Source organism: Tursiops truncatus, chromosome X, assembly GCF_011762595.2.
Source record: "Tursiops truncatus isolate mTurTru1 chromosome X, mTurTru1.mat.Y, whole genome shotgun sequence".
NCBI classification, from domain to species: Eukaryota; Metazoa; Chordata; class Mammalia; order Artiodactyla; family Delphinidae; genus Tursiops; species Tursiops truncatus.
This window is the reverse complement of record NC_047055.1, coordinates 96,439,455-96,457,971: the sequence shown is the minus strand read 5'-3', so window position 1 is coordinate 96,457,971 and position 18,517 is coordinate 96,439,455. Positions and strand designations below refer to the sequence as shown.

The 18,517-nt window shown below is 37.6% G+C and overlaps 1 protein-coding gene across 1 annotated transcript in view; it reads left to right on the top strand.

Moving 5' to 3' along the window:
- The window catches only part of LANCL3 (LanC like family member 3), a 102,516-nt gene extending 84,658 nt beyond the window's left edge, over positions 1–17,858 (top strand). The window contains exons 4-5 of the mRNA XM_019943631.3: positions 218–425; positions 7,195–17,858. Of these exons, the coding sequence (XP_019799190.1) occupies positions 218–425; positions 7,195–7,354 (368 nt within the window). The 3' untranslated portion in view covers positions 7,355–17,858. The remainder of the gene's footprint in view (positions 1–217; positions 426–7,194) is intronic.
- Positions 17,859–18,517: the final 659 nt, after the last annotated feature.

The following is an 18,517-nucleotide window of genomic DNA, read 5'->3' as shown; positions in this document are numbered from 1 at the left end:
CCCTTGGAGAAGATCCTATAGCCTTGCTACTCAAAATGTGGTCCCCGGAAGGGCTGTCATTAGAAATGCAGTATCTCTGGGCCCACTTTAGACCTACTAGATTAGAGTGGGTATTTTACCAATACATTGGTGGTTTGTGAGCCTCTGAGTTTGAGAAGTTCCTCTCTATAGTATTAAGCCCTGAAAATCACCTCTAATGTCTTTGATGTTTTCACAGGAATTGCCTATCTGTTTGCAAAAGCTTATCTGGTTTCCAAGAAACCACAGTACCTGGACACATGTATCCGGTGTGGGGAACTCACGTGGCAGAAGGGCCTGCTAAAGAAGGGGCCAGGGATTTGCCACGGGGTAGCTGGCAGTGCCTATGTCTTTCTGCTGCTATACCGGCTCACGGGAAACTCTAAATACATCTACCGAGCCCAAAGGTCAGCCTTTCTTTGCATGTTTTTTTTTCCTCCAAATGTTAATACAATTAATGTTCTGAACAGGTAATAGAGTCACATAGTTTTAAAGTGTAAAAAGAAATACTTCCACTGTGCACTATAGCAAGTTAGTTCACTTCCCAGGAGACAGTCAGTTACCAGTCTCTTAGTTATCTTCTCAGGGATATACATATCTGTATATATACACAAGCAGATAGGCATATATGTAATATTTTGTCCCTCTTTTTTGTTACAAATGGTAGCACTTTGCTATCTTAACGATCACCCTAAATCAGTAAATAAAGGACTTTTCATTTTTATTGCTGCATAGTATTACATCTTCTGAATGAGCCATAGTTTATTTAACCAGTCCCATATGGAGGGCAATTTGGATTCTTTCCAATATTTTGCATTACCTATGATGCTATGATGAAAAACCTTGTACATATATCATTTTGTTCACGTATGGGTACATCTGTAAGTAAATCCCTAGAAGTGGAATTTCTGGGCCAAAGGATATGTATTTTTGTGATTTTTTTTATTGTGGTTGAGAACACTTAATATGAGATCTATTCTCCTAGCATATTTTAAAATGTACAGTAATATCTTGTTAGCTATAGGCACAAGGTTGGACAGCAGATCTCTAGAACTTATTCACCTTCAGTAACAAACTTTATACCCATTGAGCAAAAACTTCCCATTTCCCCTCCCCCACCCCAGCCTTTGGCAGCCCTCATTGTATTCTCTGCTTCTATGAGCTTGACTGACTTGTACATTCCTCATGTAAGTGTTATCATGGAGTATTTGTCTTTTTGCGACTGGCTTATTTCACTTAGCATAATGGGCTCATTTATCATTTAGAACAGTGCCTGGCACATAGTAACTGCAATGTAAGTGTTCACTGTTATTATCACTAACAATTTGAGTTATATCATTCTAGACATTTCTCTATGCATGAATGTATGTTCCTATATATATATATATGTATGTATTATACGTACATATTAATAAGATCCAACAATTATGTATGTGTAACAGTACTATACATAATGTTTGCAGTTTATAATTTTAAATAAACAATTTTTAAGGGACATCCTTTATTTCAGTTTGTATAGCTCTATCTCATTGTTTTAATGACTATATAGTTATTTATTATAGTTGTACCATGATTAATTTAACCAATCTTTAAGTAATGGACACTTGGTATATGTGCAGTCTTTACTAATACAAACAAAATTGTCCCAAATATCCAATACATACCTTTCTGTGCACTATGAGAAAAATTTTAAATTGAAGTCGTTAAATCCAGAGGTATTTTAAACTGTCTTTGTCTTTTGCCCATTTTTTCCTATTGTGATGCTTATTTTGAGGACTGTAACTCTTTGTCAATATATGCTGTAAATATTTTTCTACTTTGCCATTTTTCTTTCAACTTATTTCATGGTCTTTTGCCAGACAAAAATTTTAAGTATTTTTCTTTATAAAGTTGTCAACTTTAAAGATTTCTGGACTTTGTGTTATAGTTAAAAAGACCTTTCCCTGGGCTTCCCTGGTGGCGCAGTGGTTGAGAGTCTGTCTGCCGATGCGGGGGACGCGGGTTCGTGCCCCGGTCCGGGAGGATCCCACGTGCCGCGGAGCGGCTGGGCCCGTGAGCCATGGCCGCTGAGCCCGCGCGTCCGGAGCCTGTGCTCCGCAACGGGAGAGGCCGCAGCGGTGAGAGGCCCGCGTACCGCAAAAAAAAAAAAAAAAAAGACCTTTCCCATTCTAAGATTATAAAAATATTAATTTACATTGACTTTTAATACTTTTATGATTTTATTTTCATTTTTAAAATAAACTTGTACCCCTTCACCAACTTAGAAGTTACTTTAACTTTTAAATCATTGATTAGTTTAGAGCTTACTTTTTAAAATAGTGTCAGATGGATATCTATCTTTGTGTTTTTTAATGAAAAAACAAAACTTTCCCATAACATCTTTTGGCCAATAACCCCAATCATCTAAAATTCCAGTTTTATCATAAACTGAATTTATATAAATGTGTGGGTTTGCTTCTGGACTTTCTATATTTCATTATTCATTTATTTCTAGTTTTTCTTAGCTGTTCTCTCTCATTTATTCTTCCAGTTGTATTTTAGAGTCAATTTTTCAAAAATTAAAAAATCCTATGGACATTTGATTGGAATTTCAATGAATTTATATGTTACTTAGTGAGAATTCACATTTTTAGAATATTGAGTTTTTCCATCCAAGAGTATGGTATGTTTTCCCTTTATTTAAGTTTGTAAAAATGTCATTTGGTAAAGTTTTGATCTTATGAAGAAGGACTTGTATGTTTCTTATTAATTTTATTACTATGTATTTTATGTTTCCAGGATTGTGAGTGGAATTTTTTCCTCCCTTATGTTTTCCGGTCATTTATTACTGGCATTTATGAAGACTTAAAACAACGTACATATTATTGCAGTTTAGCAATCTAAGACACCCTTCTCTCATATAAATCTGCATTTATCTTACAAACATCTTAGTTTTGATAAATATCAAAATGATATATCTGGCCACCTTACTGAACTCCATTAATCTTTCTATTAGATTCCATTGGGTTTTCTAAGTAGGCACACATATTATCTGCAAATAATTATAATTTTGTTACTTCCATTCTCAACTATATACTTTTTTTTTCATTTCCTATCGCATGGGTCAGAATCTCCATAACAATGTTCAATAAAAATAAGGATAATAAACATCCTTGCCTTTATGCTTATTTCATTAAGAGTGAGTCTGTGTTTCACCGTGATCTTTTTTTTTTTTTCTTTTTTTTGCGGTACGCGGGCCTCTCACTGCTGTGGTCTCTCCCGTTGCGGAGCACAGGCTCCGGACACGCAGGCTCTGGACGCACAGGCTCAGCGGCCATGGCTCACGGGCCCAGCCGCTCTGCGGCATGTGGGATCTTCCCAGACCGGGGCACGAACCCGTGTCCCCTGCATCGGCAGGCGGACTCTCAACCACTGCACCACCAGGGAAGCCCTCACCGTGATCTTTTAAATTTGCTTCTTATAATGTGTATCATGTCGGATTATGACACTCCTCTGTTCAGGATAATCTGATGGCTTCCCACATGAATCAGAGTAAAAGCCAAAGTCTGTTCTCTGAACAAAAAGCCCTCCAGGATTTTGCCTCCCATTACGTCTCTGATATCATGCCCTACTTGTCTTGCTCCTGGTTCTTTGCACCACAGTGGCTTCCTTGTTACTCTGTTAAGATGCCAGGTACAATGTACCTCAAGGCCTTTGAAGTTTTTGTCTCCTTCACCTGTGATGTTCACTTTCTACGTATATGTCCCAGTTCTCTCACTTCATTCAGACCATCACGCAAAAGTCATTTTGTCAGAGAGGTCTTCCCAAGGCAATTTTTCTAATATTCGATCTTTAAAAAAAACCATAAACTACCCTTTATGATATTTGCATGTATGCACAGAAGGAAAAATACTAACATATGTGAGTCCCCCATTTGTAGCTCCATTGTTTTAGAAGTCTGTTATTATATTTTGATTAATGGCTCCCTAATCTGTTTAGGTTGCAACCTGACCCTTTATTTCCCAAATATAGGGAAAAAAAGTCCTTTGGGATCTTACTTAGGCTAATGTGATATCACCTTTGGAATAAATTTCATCAGGGTTGTCATTCTCTAGAAAGCCTATTAAAAAGAATCAGAACAACCCCTCTATTTTTCTGGGACACTGGTCCTAGTTTACAGAGTCTTAATTATAAGTCTGGGATTACAGGGCCCTTCAGACAACTTAAATTTCTCACTTACAGGTAAAGACTGAAAATGTGCAGGTAATATCTGAATATTGTTTGGGCATTGCATTTAATTGTTTAGTGTACTGAAATTTCCACTTCATCATAACTCAAAGTTAAATATGGTGTGGTCCAAATTGGCGAGACATCCTTTGGCCGTTCCTAAAACAGTAAAGTCAAACAATATGTACCTTCCTGGAATAAACATTACTTGGTCATCGCCTACTACTCTTTTAACACAGAGTTGGAATTTATCTTTCCAGAAAAATATTTGACCACCTTTTCAGTTTCCTCTATGATTATTTAATTATTCAGGTTTTCTACCTCTTTTTGAATTATTTTTGGTAGTGAATAAACTACTATAAAAGCATCTAGTTCATATGTATTTTCGAATGTTTGACATAAAGTTCTAACAGTATAGTTCCATGATATTTAAAATTTCCCATGTCTGTGATTACATGCCATTTCACATTCCTAATGGTTTTCCTTTTTGGCCAGACACACCAGCATTTTGTCTATGTTGCTTACCCTTTCAAGGAACTGGCTTTTGGTTTTTATTAATTATTTTTGTTTTTCTCTTTTGTTTCCTAATTCATTGTTTTCTGCCTTTATTTTTGATTTTCCAGTGTTCCTTCCCTTTATTTTGTTATTTTCTACAGTTTTTAAAAAGTGCTTAATTAGAATACCTTCCGTCTTTATAACATCAGCAACAACAACAACTCAGATCAATGAATTTTCCTCTGAGTTCAGTTTTGGTCATAGTCAATAGGTTTTGATATGTAATGTTATCAGTGTCTATAATTCTTTTTAGTTCCATAATTACCATTCTGACTTCTATTTTGACAGAGTTTTTTAGAAAAATGAATTTGTTTGTTTGAATTTTTCACCTTTGGGTAGTTTTTGGAAACAATCATTTTCACTTTAGTATGATAACATGCTGTGCAGGTCAGAATACAATGAAACTGCTACTCTCACACATTGCTGGTACTCTTGTAAATTGCTATGTATCATTTAGAAGTTATTTTGAAAAGCACAAAAAATGTTTATCATATTTTAAATAAAAAAATATAGGATACTAAATATTATAGACTATGATTTCAATAATGCAATAAATAAATCTAACCCTAGGGGGGAAAAAGGTCAGAGGAGGGAGCAAAATTAACTGTGGATTTCTCTTAAAATGTGGTGGGATGGTTCTCTCTATTTTACAAATATTCTGCTATACTATGTTTTTGTGAAAAAATTCTGTTTACCGTGTATCGAATGCTTGCTCTTTGCTCAGAGCCCTAATATATGGCACCTTTGATCTTTACAGATAATCTTATGCAATTCTGCAACTTCACCGTTTTAAAGTCAGATTAAGAAATTTCCCAAAGGTCATCAAACTTGAAATTATCAGAGTTGCATATTGCAACCCCAAAGCCCTTCCTCTTCCTGCTACACCAGGGCTTCGCAATCTAGGATTGGTGAATTTACTTGAGAAAAGTATTACGTTTCAAGCTGAAATGTAGCATTTCTTTCAATTCTGAATTCGCAGTAGCGTGACTCTGTCACCAATAGATGTCGTAGATATTCTCATGTTATTAGTCTTGTTGCAGATATTGTGAAATATATTTTACTCCCATCACTACTTAGAAATGTCAGCAGTTACTAGACCCACTACTAGATCTTGTTATTTAATGTGTTAATAAAGAATCCATATATCACTGTATCACAAATTCGGTTGAAAAATTTTTGCTAACCATGCTTTAACATAATTAATTTCCTTGGGAATCCTGTGTATTTTTCTTTACATATTTGAAGACTTTTTTTTTTCTGAGGAGTCCAGGCTGCCAAATGATCCACAGCACTGAAACAGTTAAGACTCCTTGAAACTATACCACGAAGTTTCAGTGCGTAATTACAGATTTTGAATTAACTCTTAAGATGCGTCATTATTCTACTGTTTAAAATTTTGACTTCCATTAAAAATTGTTGCATATTCAGGAAAACAGTTGAGAGAAAAATTGTCCCAGACAGAATTGCAGTATGTTTCCTGTTGATTTATTTTAAGCTACCATCAATTCAAAGAGCCCTAAAAAAGATCAAACAAGTAATTACTCTTCATAGGACCCCCTGTGTAGTAGCAATAATCTAAATTTATGGCAGAATCAGCTGTCAGGCCTTTTCAACCTGTGAGCTCTTGCCTCTGAATTGGTGATTATGTTTGTTGTTGATGGGAATGGGTAGAGCAAGTCTGTAAAGTGGTGACAGCACTTTAAAACCTGTAAGCTACTAAAAATGTTACTCATTATAAGTGATTTGAATAGGCTTTGTGGCAAATACAGGTAAAAGAAGAAAAGATCTCCCATAGAGAATTTGGAGGTCAGTGATTTATTTTTAAGGCAGGTGTCCTAAAAATAATCTATCTTGTAGCTGAGTTTGCTGTTTGATGTCATGATTATAAAATGTTGCTTGCCTTTTCCCATTCATCTCATTCTTTTGTTTGCCCAAAGCACAGATTGTATAAAATCTTGCCCATTTATTTTCAGTCTCTGCTCTCTGTCACATATAAATGAAACCTAGCTCAGAAATGATATGCCTGCAGAAACACAGCACATTTACTTTTTTTAAAGGCAGAGACCTATATCAGCTTGCTTCTCTTCAAGATAAATAAAAGTATGGCTATTTATCTGTCTTTTTTACTTTTAATTATCGGATGACAGAAGGAATGAAATCCTCAGAAACTGCTTTGCTTTGCAAATGCTGAAAATAGTTGAATTTGCTTGCCAACATGATCTATTGTGAAACATACACAATGGCATAATGGCTTCTCCGTTTTTTAACAGGGAAGGCTTCCTTAAGATATTATACACATCTGGAAAGAGAATGATGCTAAAACTTGAACTTAGCGGAGAGGAGGAAGAAGCAACCCAGGGCCAATAATGTGGAAACACTCATGTGAAAACTGTTCATATTTTCTCCTTCTCTTAGGTTTGCTGAATTTTTATTTACCGAGGAATTCAAGGCTGGTTCCCGGGTCCTTGAAAGTATATACAGCTTGTATGAAGGCTTCTCCGGGACGGTGTGCTTTCTGATCGATCTGCTGCAGCCCAACCAGGCTGAGTTCCCTCTCTTCAGCGTCTTTGTTTAGAAGGCTCCGTGTCCCACCGTGGCCCTGCAAGAAGGTTCCTAAGATTTCCTGAGCTTACTACCTGAGGCAGTTTCCACATAAGCCACATTCAATGGTATCACAACCATGAGCCTTAACATTGCTGTCGGAAGGGAGGGAGCAAGCAGGTGAAGGCAACGTGATACCTGATTGAAGGGAGAACAGCGTGAGAACCTGCAAACATAAAGACACCACAACTCTTCTAAAACCCCTAGAGATGGAATAGTTCAGGGAATAGATGTGAGACCAGAGATCAGAGGAAAAAGGGAAAGAGAAATCATCTGTCTTTCACTTGCGGGATAGAAAACAAAATTGAAATGTGGACTACGGCAATGAAATGCCAAAAATACCTTTGCAATTGGAGAGAGAATTTGACCATTTGTGGGTGCCCTCCACCCCTAAATTCAGAAATAGAAACGATCAGAAAACTAAAGTAATTGCCCAGCTAAAACTGCTAGGAGGGACGTGTCAGGTTGCCGAAGGACAAAAAGGGAAACTCTTGGTTGTCCTTTGCCTTTACTTATTGAAATTCATGATTTTTAATGAATGGAGAAATTTGCGTATGAATCTCTATTTTTTATCACTACCCTGGGCACTTTAAAGAGGTCATATCATAACTTAGTTTAAACACCCAAATTCCAAGTTCCCTTAGGTCTTAGAGCGTCTCTCTTCCTGGGTTCCTTTTTCTTTCCGAAAGCTCAATTAGAATAGCAAAATTCACAGGCTAGCAAATACCGTAGCAAGTGTTATACTGTCAAGTGTTTTTCTCAATTTGAAGCATGAGCTGTGTACTGTCTATTGTGAGTAATTTTTTAAATGCTTATGTAATCCCTATGAAGCTATTAGCTGAACTGTAAAATATACTCATGGAAAAAAATCACTCATCTCAAAGATCAGGGTAACCACTATGAAGGTGGATCATTTCCGCCTTGGATGGAATACTGTGTCCCCTGGGACAGGCACACAGTGGCCTAGAAAGGGACCAGTGATTATGAAAAGAACACCGCTCAATTTTATACTGTAAGATTAAGAGATGCGTGAACTCCCTGGCTGATCACCTTACCCTCCAAGACACAGGCTCCACTAGAATTTGTCTACAATACCCAGTGAGCCAAGTTGTCATATTAAATTCAGCCCTGCCATAAACACATAGAAGCTGTAAAACTACTTCAAGTAAATAGTGTTTCCAGAATGTTGTGGGAGCATCTGTCACTTCAATACTCAGAACACGAGTTTATCCATTTTCTAGAATTTGGTCAGTGTCAATTACATATATCAGAGTGAGGAGGAAATTGCATACTGTATAAGATTTAACAATTATTTAAATAGTCATTAAATATTTGGATATACGTGATAGAGGTAGAATATGTATCATTGAGTGCTTAGGTTTACATCAGGATGTATATATATCTAGATATGTATCTAGATAGATAGATAGATAGATAGATACCTAAGCGCTTATTCAGTTCAGTAGTTCCTAACTTCTTGATTCATAGGTGAACTTTGGGAGGAGTTGGGGAATATTTTGTTGCCTAAAAATGTGTGTGTGTGTGTGTGTGTGTGTGTGCACGCGCATACACGCGCGCTCTTTTTTTTCTGGGAAGAGGATCTCTAGCATTCACAAGATTCTCAAAGAATCTGGGGCTGAAGAAAGGTAAGAACTGTCTGGATATTTTCTGACTTTCTTTATGTTTGCACTCATCAGAACAAACTAGGACAAAGTGGTTTTGAAAAGCATGTATGTTTGTAGCTCATTGTTTCATTTTCACATCCTCAGATATAAGTATATAAAATTGGCCTCAATTGTTCATCTTTGAACATACTCAGATTGGGGCAATAGCAGCTTTCAGGTGACTCCCAAAGTTGGGTTCTACAAGTTCTTTCATGAATGGTCAAGGACCTCTCAGAAAGCCTTAAGACAAAATGCCTTCTACAAAGTAGTCTCCTTTTGAAATGATAGTGGTAGCTGCTTTCCACCATCTGGATTTAAATTCATTTCATCTGACCCCTATAGGCTGACGGTAATAAGCATTCAATATACAGGGCTTTATAGAACGCATGCGTTTTTCATCGTCCAGCAACCCTTCAAGGTGATTTACGTAATTGATCCAAAGTCTCACAGTTAGGAAGGGGCAGAATGAGGATTCAGACCCAGGGTTTCACTTCCCACGTGTATGTATTTGGTATTCTAGACTAGAACCTGGGGATACAGCAGTGAACAAAATACCCTAGGAAGTTAGCTTCTGTTTCTGTTTGCTGATCCTTCCACCATTCATCCTTAAGACCTAAGCACTAAGAAGTGATAATCTACCTCAACATACCAGTTTCATCTCTAGGAACTTCAGAAAAACTGGACTCATTTCTGCTCACCTGCCCTTCTAAGGTCCAGTATGGTAACTATGATGTTGTTGTGCTAATCGTTGTGGAAAGGCAACCATTTTGTCAAATCCAAGAAAAGGCCATGTTTGTGTCTTTATGAATTGACACCTCAGTAAATTAGAAACAAGGGTAAGCTTGTTTAGCACTTAAACATGTTGATCGTTTTTATTTTCCTGAGAGTAGAATTACAAGTTTGGGTAGGTCTTCTTCTATCTTGTTTTCCCAAGAAGTGGGGAAAAGACCCTTTAGTGTTGCTGTAGAAAAGTGTGGCATGTCACTTCTTGCTTAATTAACCAACCTGTTCCGTTCAATGTATTATCCTTTTTTGAATAGCGCTGAAGTGTGTTGCCTCTTGAAGGCTATGAGGGTATTTTCACCACCACTAGTATAACTTTAATGTTATTTACTATATGTGATACGAACAATTATAAACCTGAAGGTAACAGTGGAAATTTGAGGATAGATTGAAAGACTCTCTCAACAATGGGGGAGACTGCCTTATACTTGGAGAACAGGAAGTTTTGGAAAATATTACAACTCCGTGTATTTTGTTTCATTAACAAAATTATGTATCTTCTCTTTCATGTACCCCCCCCCCATGTATCTTTATTTTGCCATTTCAGTCATCAGATTTTACTTTTTTATTCCATTTGTAACCTGGTAACTGAGAACAGAGGTTTGAGAGCATATATTCCCCTGTGCTTCTTTAGGTAATTGACTACACTATTAAGATAATTGTATTCACTTTCTGATAACTCTGAGAAACAGAGTCATTTTCTTGGCCTGTGCTAAATTGGAACTTTTCCATGGCAATTTGTATCTTTAACTTTCTTTGACACACTTAAGGTTTTAATCAAGACAGTGTTCAAGTTGTTTCCATTTCTGTAGAGAGCAAATCTCAATAATTTCAATGCAACAAACGTAAGTTTGTGATTTATAGCCATGTTCAGGGAACACATGATTAAAAGAAAAAATATTAGTAATGCAAAGAGCCCTGTTTTGGAAATCTCAAATCCTTGCTCGGTGACCTCCATGGGCAGCTATAATCACCATCATCATCACCATCACCCTCTCCACCTCACAGGGTAGTCAGTGATAAAATGGATATAAGAGAGTTTTATAATAGGCAGGTCCTTTATATGTTTAAAAGGAAGGCTATATTTTAAGTACCTATTACGTGCATACACAACCATGCTCAATTATGACTTCAAGTAGGCATTTCAGCCAAATGGAATCTCCCTGTCTGGATGCAGAGCTTGGAGTCTGGATCACTTGATGGGTAAAAACAAAGTATGTTCTTTATATTCTAGAACCAATCCTGACTATAGCATTTGTGCCTCAGAAAGTTCTGATTCACTGGGGCTGAGTAAAAAGAATAGGCTGGTTCGCTGGGGAGCTCCTTTTAATGGAAATACTTATTTTGCTCACTGGAAACAAAGGATTACAGTGCCAGTAACTTGAGAAAAGGAGCTGCAGGCCAGGTCTGCAGAGAAAACATGAACTGGGAAATAAAGTAATTTGGGGTTGAGTTTGGTCTGCACTTTAATTCAGGCCTCAGAACTGCATGACATAGAGCAATAGAAATATACTCTCCACGGCATATAAGGCCTTCCTTTGGGGACGTGGAAGGAAACACTGTCCCAAATCGACAGAAAAATGACGAAGCCTCATTCGCCAAGGCCAGGTGATTTTGGTATAAACTTGGCAAGGAAAGCAAATGAGAAGGCAGGCAAGGGGGTGGGTGGAGGAAAGCTTGCCTCAGCCCAGCATCTCAGCGTGAGTTGTGGAGGCATGTTTAATGCTGCTAAAAACCAGTCATCTTCTATACTACAAAGCTACAGTAATCAAGACAGTATGGTACTGGCACAAAAACAGAAATATAGATCAATGGAACAGGATAGAAAGCCCAGAGATAAACCCACGCACATATGGTCACCTTATCTTTGATAAAGGAGGCAAGAATATACAGTGGAGAAAAGACAGCCTCTTCAATAAGTGGTGCTGGGAAAACTAGACAGGTACATGTAAAAGTATGAAATTAGAACACTCCCTAACACCACACACAAAAATAAACTCAAAATGGATTAAAGACCTAAATGTAAGGCCAGACACTATCAAACTCTTAGAGGCAGAACACTCTATGACATTAATCACAGCAAGATCCTTTTTGACCCACCTCCTAGAGAAATGGAAATAAAAACAAAAATAAACAAATGGGACCTAATGAAACGTCAAAGCTTTTGCACAGCAAAGGAAACCATAAACAAGAGCAAAAGACAACCCTCAGAATGGGAGAAAATATTTGCAACTGAAGCAACTGACAAAGGATTAATTTCCAAATTTTACAAGCAGCTCATGCAGCTCAATAACAAAAAAACAAACGACCCAATCCAAAAATGGGCAGAAGACCTAAATAGACATTTCTCCAAAGAAGATAAACAGACTGCCAACAAACACGTGGAAGAATGCTCAACATGATTCATCATTAGAGAAATGCAAATCAAAACTACAATGACATATCATCTCACACCAGTCAGAATGGGATCATCAAAAAATCTAGAAACAATAAATGCTGGAGAAGGTGTGGAGAAAAGGAACACTCTTGCACTGTTGGTGGGAATGTAAATTGATACAACCACTGTGGAGAACAGTATGGAGGTTCCTTAAAAAACTACAAATAGAACTACCATACGACCCAGCAATCCCACTACTGGGCATATACCCTGAGAAAACCATAATTCAAAAAGAGTCATGTACCACAGTGTTCATTGCAGCTCTATTTACAATAGCCAGGACATGAAAGCAACCTAAGTGTCCATCGACAGATGAATGGATAAAGAAGATGTGGCACATATATACAATGGAATATTAGCCATAAAAAGAAACGGAATTGAGTTATTTGTAGTGAGGTGGTTGGACCTAGAGTCTGTCATACAGAGTGAAGTAAGTCAGAGAAAAATACCGTATGCTAACACATATATATGGAATCTAAGAAAAAAAAAAAGAAAAGAAAAGGTCATGAAGAACCTAGGGGTAAAATGGGAATAAAGACACAGACCTACTAGAGAATGGACTTGAGGATATGGGGAGGGGGAAGGGTAAGCTGGGACGAAGTGAGAGAGTGGCATGGACATATACACACTACCAAACGTAAAATAGATAGCTAGTGGGAAGCAGCCGCATAGCACAGGTCAGATCAGCTTGGTGCTTTGTGACCACCTAGAGAGGTGGGATAGGGAGGGTGGGGGGAGGGAGACACAAGAGGGAAGAGATATGGGAACATATGTATGTGTATAACTGATTCACTTTGTTATACAACAGAAACTAACACGCCATTGTAAAGCAATTATACTCCAATAAAGATGTTAAAAATAAAGTCATCTTAGTCATGGGTTTTATTGCTTCCTGGGGCCACTAATCCCAAACCACCCCTGATTCAGCAACTTCTTGTCCTTCTCCTCTTAAATAGTAGGTTCTGATTTTTTTTTTCTGTGTCTGCTTAATCATGTGACCTCCTGTCACCTGGGAGGGCAGGCTTTCTCCTTATCTCTTCCATCCATGTCAGTTGGTAGCTAAGAGCTCCAGGCTCAGGAAGGCTGGACTCCCCTCTGGGTGGAAGGGCCGATCTCAAGGTCAGCAGCAGAAGGAGTTGGACCCATTCTGCAGTCAGATCACAGGTCCAAGACAGGCTAGCCGGGGTGCAGCTGTTCAGGAGAGGAGAACAGCGGCTGTGTTTATCCTGCTTCTCCTCCATAAAGAAACCTGGTCATTTTATTTGTACTGCTGTGGGGAAAATAAAAAAAAAATTGATGCTACATTAAATATCTGGGCCTCCTGCATTATCATAAATCTCATACTGAGGGAGGGTGCCCTCTCTCTCCTTGTTTCTTTAATTGCAAGTGGTAATGAATTGAGACCTGATGGATGGTGCCTGTGGGGTGGAAAATATATTTGTTTTTATTTTCTCAATGAAGCTTGTCATTTCCACGTGGACTTCTCCACAAATGACAAAGTCCCTTATCTGCAGAATTTCCTGCACCTCTTTTGCGTTTGTGTACCCGTTACCCCCCTGAACTGAATTTGAAAAAATAATTTAAAATGAAAACCAAATCATCCATATTTTTATTCTTTGCCAGGGGTGGGGGTTGGTGAATAGCATGATTAAAAGAGCAGATGACCCTTTCTTTCCTTGCCTTTCTCCTCCACACACAATATCCAGGAAGGAGAGGGAGAGAGGGAAAAAGATACACAAGCCTTGACTGCCAAAGACCGTGAAAACACAGTCTGCAAGGACTTCCTGTTTGTTTCCTGTTTGGGTTTTTTTTTTTTTTTGTCCCTATAGGAAATAGTTTGTGTGTGTGTGAGTGTGAAAGAGAGAGAGAGGGAGGGAGAGAGACTGACTGAGAGTCAGAATCATATATGAAATAAAACCCCATATTTAGCTCGGAGATGTATCTGAATGAACAGATATATGCAAGCGTAAACATGAATGAGGGGCTCTTCATTGTGTGTTAACTGCTCTCTAAAAAATTACCACGTATTTAATGAGGGCTCTAGTTATACTTCGAGTTATCTATCTTAAGCATTCACTTTCATTAAAACTTCTGCTGCCAGGTTAAAGCTATTAGTAGCCATCTTGTAGAAGAGAACAGATGTGAGTTTCACAAATAGAGCCGCAAATGTGAGCCACAGATGTAGTTTTAAAATTTTCTAGCAGCCACATTAAAAGTGCAAAAAAAGTGAAATTAACTTTAATGATGTGACTCTTGATTTAACTCAGTCTATCCAAAATATTATCATTTCAACATGTAATCAATATAAAGTTATTAATGAGATATTTGACAGTTTTGGGTACTGACTCTTCAAAATCTGGTGTATATTTTACACTTACTACACACCTCCAATCGGACTAGCCACACTTCAAGTGCTCGAGAACCACATGTGGGTTGGCTGTTGCGTTGGACAGCAGGGCTAGCATCCCTCTGCCGCTTCACAGTATTGAGAAGGTCCACCTACAGCGTATGTGTATTTTCGTTGTTACAAGAGAAAATGGAAACCAAACGCTACATGTTACTTGAGTACTGCGGTGTTTCCCCAAGTGTAGGACACTAGGATCAAGAGCGGCCCTGTGGAAAAATAGATTCGGTGATGAAATAAGTTAGGAAGGTTCTATTCTAGTACCCCCTTTTGGAGATTTACATGGTGTGCTAACATAGCACAGACTCTGAGAAAACTCTCTTGGGTAAAGGAGCCTATTGGAAGTTGGCTTCTGTGTCTGTAAGGTTCCACCTCCTGAGTGTGACTGTTACCCAGCTACCACTATAACAACATGGTTAGTCTGGCATGGTACATTTATGGTATGCTTATAATATTTTTTTTCCTCCCGAGGTGTTCTAACACCCCTTGCCTCCCCCGCGCTTACCCTGCCAGGCCCATGAAAGATACCAGAACAATGGTTCTGTCCCTGAGTATTTATCCCTATTAATTATCTTGCCCTCACAAAAACCTGAGGTCATTCTTTACTACACTTTTGGGAACAAGAATTCTGGAAATTGCCACAAGTGTCTCTGCGTAAGGAAAACTGTGTCTTCCCTTCCTCCAGCCTTTTCAGAGCCTATCTCTACTTATTCTTTGTATTCAGAATCACCCGAGAGCCAAGATATGTCTTCTTGATCTAGAACCACCTACTAAATTGAAACCGGCAGATGGCTGTAATGTCTTGTATGTGGACACAGATTTTCAGAAAGTACCCAAATACACACCTTCCTCTCATTCTTTCAGAAATGATGAGCACTCTACAAAGATGAGGGGAGAAACATCTGAATGTGTATCTGTGTAAACACGGAATAGTTTCATAAGTAGAGTAATACCGTTCCTGCTAATGCTTTTTTAAAAAATATTTTGTGTGTGGTGTTAATTTACATGCTTTAATGTGTACTGTTATTGTAAAGTGTGTAAAGTAGTTGTGATAGCAATCAGTTTGAAGAAGATATACACTATACTTGACAACTGTCAATCTTTAGCAAATGATCTCTTTGCCTTTGTTTTAGTGGGACCTCTGACGCTGCCCCCGTAAGTTTTGTTTTACGATCTGTACTTAAGTGGCAATTACCAGTTAAATAACTTCTATCGCTGAATTTGGTCCAAGTTGACTGTAGTAATGCTTATATGTGGATGTATTTAAATAAGATTGATTTAAATGATCTGTTTTGTCTCTGTTTTTTAGCACTTTAGTGTTTCAATATTAGAGATGTCTTCTGAACACTCTAGTAGCAGTAGAATCCCTTCGCTCTTGAAAACGCAAATTATACCATGAGTTTCATATAGGCTTTCCAGAAGTAGGAGTGGAACATTCTAAGTGCAAAAGTTTGGCTTTAGAATCTGTCTGATTAGGAGGGGCAGCCCATTCCCTAGAAAGGTAACAGCCTTCCCAACTTTGAACGTCTCGGGGAGCTCTACTTGGAAAAGAAGTCTGAATTTTAATCTCATGGATTTAATGGCGCTAAATTAACACACATTTTTTAAATGGATTTTGTAGAATCCAACTATTAGGGGAAATCATTTAGCTAAGCCATATACTGGGGAATAGCCAAACACCACGTGCTAGTTTTGGAATGTGCATTTCCCAAGTGAATAGAATTTACTTCACCAAAAAGATTTTTTTGCATAATTCACAATACTTACAGAAATATGATTGTATCACTGGAGAAAAAAAAAAGCTCACCTCTCTAATGATACATTTCACATTCACTAGCAAACTAGTGTAATTCCTTAATTATTTGGGGGGATGCAAAAAAATAATCTGTCCATAGAATATAACTGCTTATTCCTAACTGTATTTAGAAATGAATATATACTATTATTTAAAGTACTATTGAATTTTGAAGAACTGCTCAATAAATTCGTATTATTAATAAAATTGTACTCTTTACATTTGCCTCAGCACAAATGCAGTTAAAAACATAAATTTATTTTAAAATACACCAAATAATACAGATTAGTTATCATGACTTTAAAATTCTAATTTCCAATAGCATTAAATCCCACACCAGTTATGTGTTGTATATAACTAAAATGTTGAAAGTCTTGCACACAAAATGAGAGGCTTCTTCAAAAATGCCTTTTTTGCCAAAAACAGGTTCTACGACCTATCGCTAATTATTATATTTCTTTAGGGGTACTTTGAAGCGCTTTCAAAGACGTATCTGTAGCAGTTAGATCTAAATTTAGAGCAGAACATTCTGTCAGATACTTTGCCATATCACAAAATGTTGTAGTACTGTATTTTATAATAAAACCAAATTCTCAAGTATTCTGATATATTACGTATTATTATACCAAAAAACCACTTTCTAGCTGTCTGTTATTGTGTATATAATATTTTAAGAAAATAATGTGTATTTCAGTCCAAGCAAGAAAGTATAATGCAATACGTGACATTCAGTTGATCTTTAGTCAAAATCCATTTAGGTATTTGACAGGGAAACTAGCAATCATAAGCTTGAATGTATACATTATTCTCAAGAACAAAATGGCAAACGAGAATACATAAAGACATAGTCACTGGGGCAAGTTAGCTGGTGTGCAGATTGAAAAGGATCAACTTGCCAGTGCTCGTCAGAGTTTTTGTTATTGATTGTTCCTGGAAGGGGAAGTGCTACAGTCAGTTGATGTTGCCTCCCCTTAGGTAGGGGACTTGCTCACAGTGCATGGTATAGTGAAATCTCTTTGGAAGCAGGGTTGAGTCAGAAGCTTAGAGATGCACCTCACTGTCTTTAAAACTGCTGTTACAATGTTCTGAACACTGTGATCTTTCCAAATGTGTTTTCTATATTTGTTTTGTACTGTAGAAAATAATACGCCAGAAACTGGACTCTGTAGTGTTTCAAGCAACGTTATTTATTGGCTTATTGCCCCCCACATATTTATGTAGTTTACTTAATAATATAAAACCTGTGATAATCCTTTGCCTTAAAAATAAAATCTAATGCTAAATATTGAGTGTGTTCTAATAATTTTAAGCTACAAATTAATTTTTCCTTTAACACTTAAGACAGTGTCAAATAAAATATTACACGAATACTCTGTGGAGTGTCGCTGCCTATTCTGTTCTTGTGACAGTGTGTGTATCTTGATCCAGGACATGATGACCTGCTGGGTTCTATAAATAGATATTAGTAATCCTTTCAGAGAATGGGCCTGGCACTTAGCTGTGAGCTAAATACCTCCCCTTAACTCTTATAAATAGACTTTCCCATGCCACAGAAGAATGAAGAAAAACAGCCCTTCATGTGCTCTCTCTCTGCAATTTTTGTCTTGATTCCTACTGAATCTTCACATTTTATTTGTGTTGCCATCATATTCCTAAATAGAAAAATGCCAGAGATGCCTGAAGATGGAGGAAATCACCTAATTTCAGCCGGGAAAGGTATCTTGCAATTATTCAAGTCTAGTTTCTTATGGAACAGTTAGAACCCGAGTTGTAGAGAGGTTTAGTGACTGCTCAAGCTCTGAGCGACAACGGTGGGCTGACCCCATCCTGATGTCCAGAAGATTGTCACAGTTCCAAAAAGTGAAAAGGAACTGTGTTAGTCTTGGGGCTCGCACACAGCAGCAAGTAGAGGGAGATATGGCATGGGCTAGAAAACCGTTTCCTTATTAGGTCCTGGTCTTCGCCTGGCTGATTTAATCAGTTACAGGGGAATATATATATATATATTTTAACTTATTTATTTATTTTTATTTTTGGCTGTGTTGGGTCTTCGT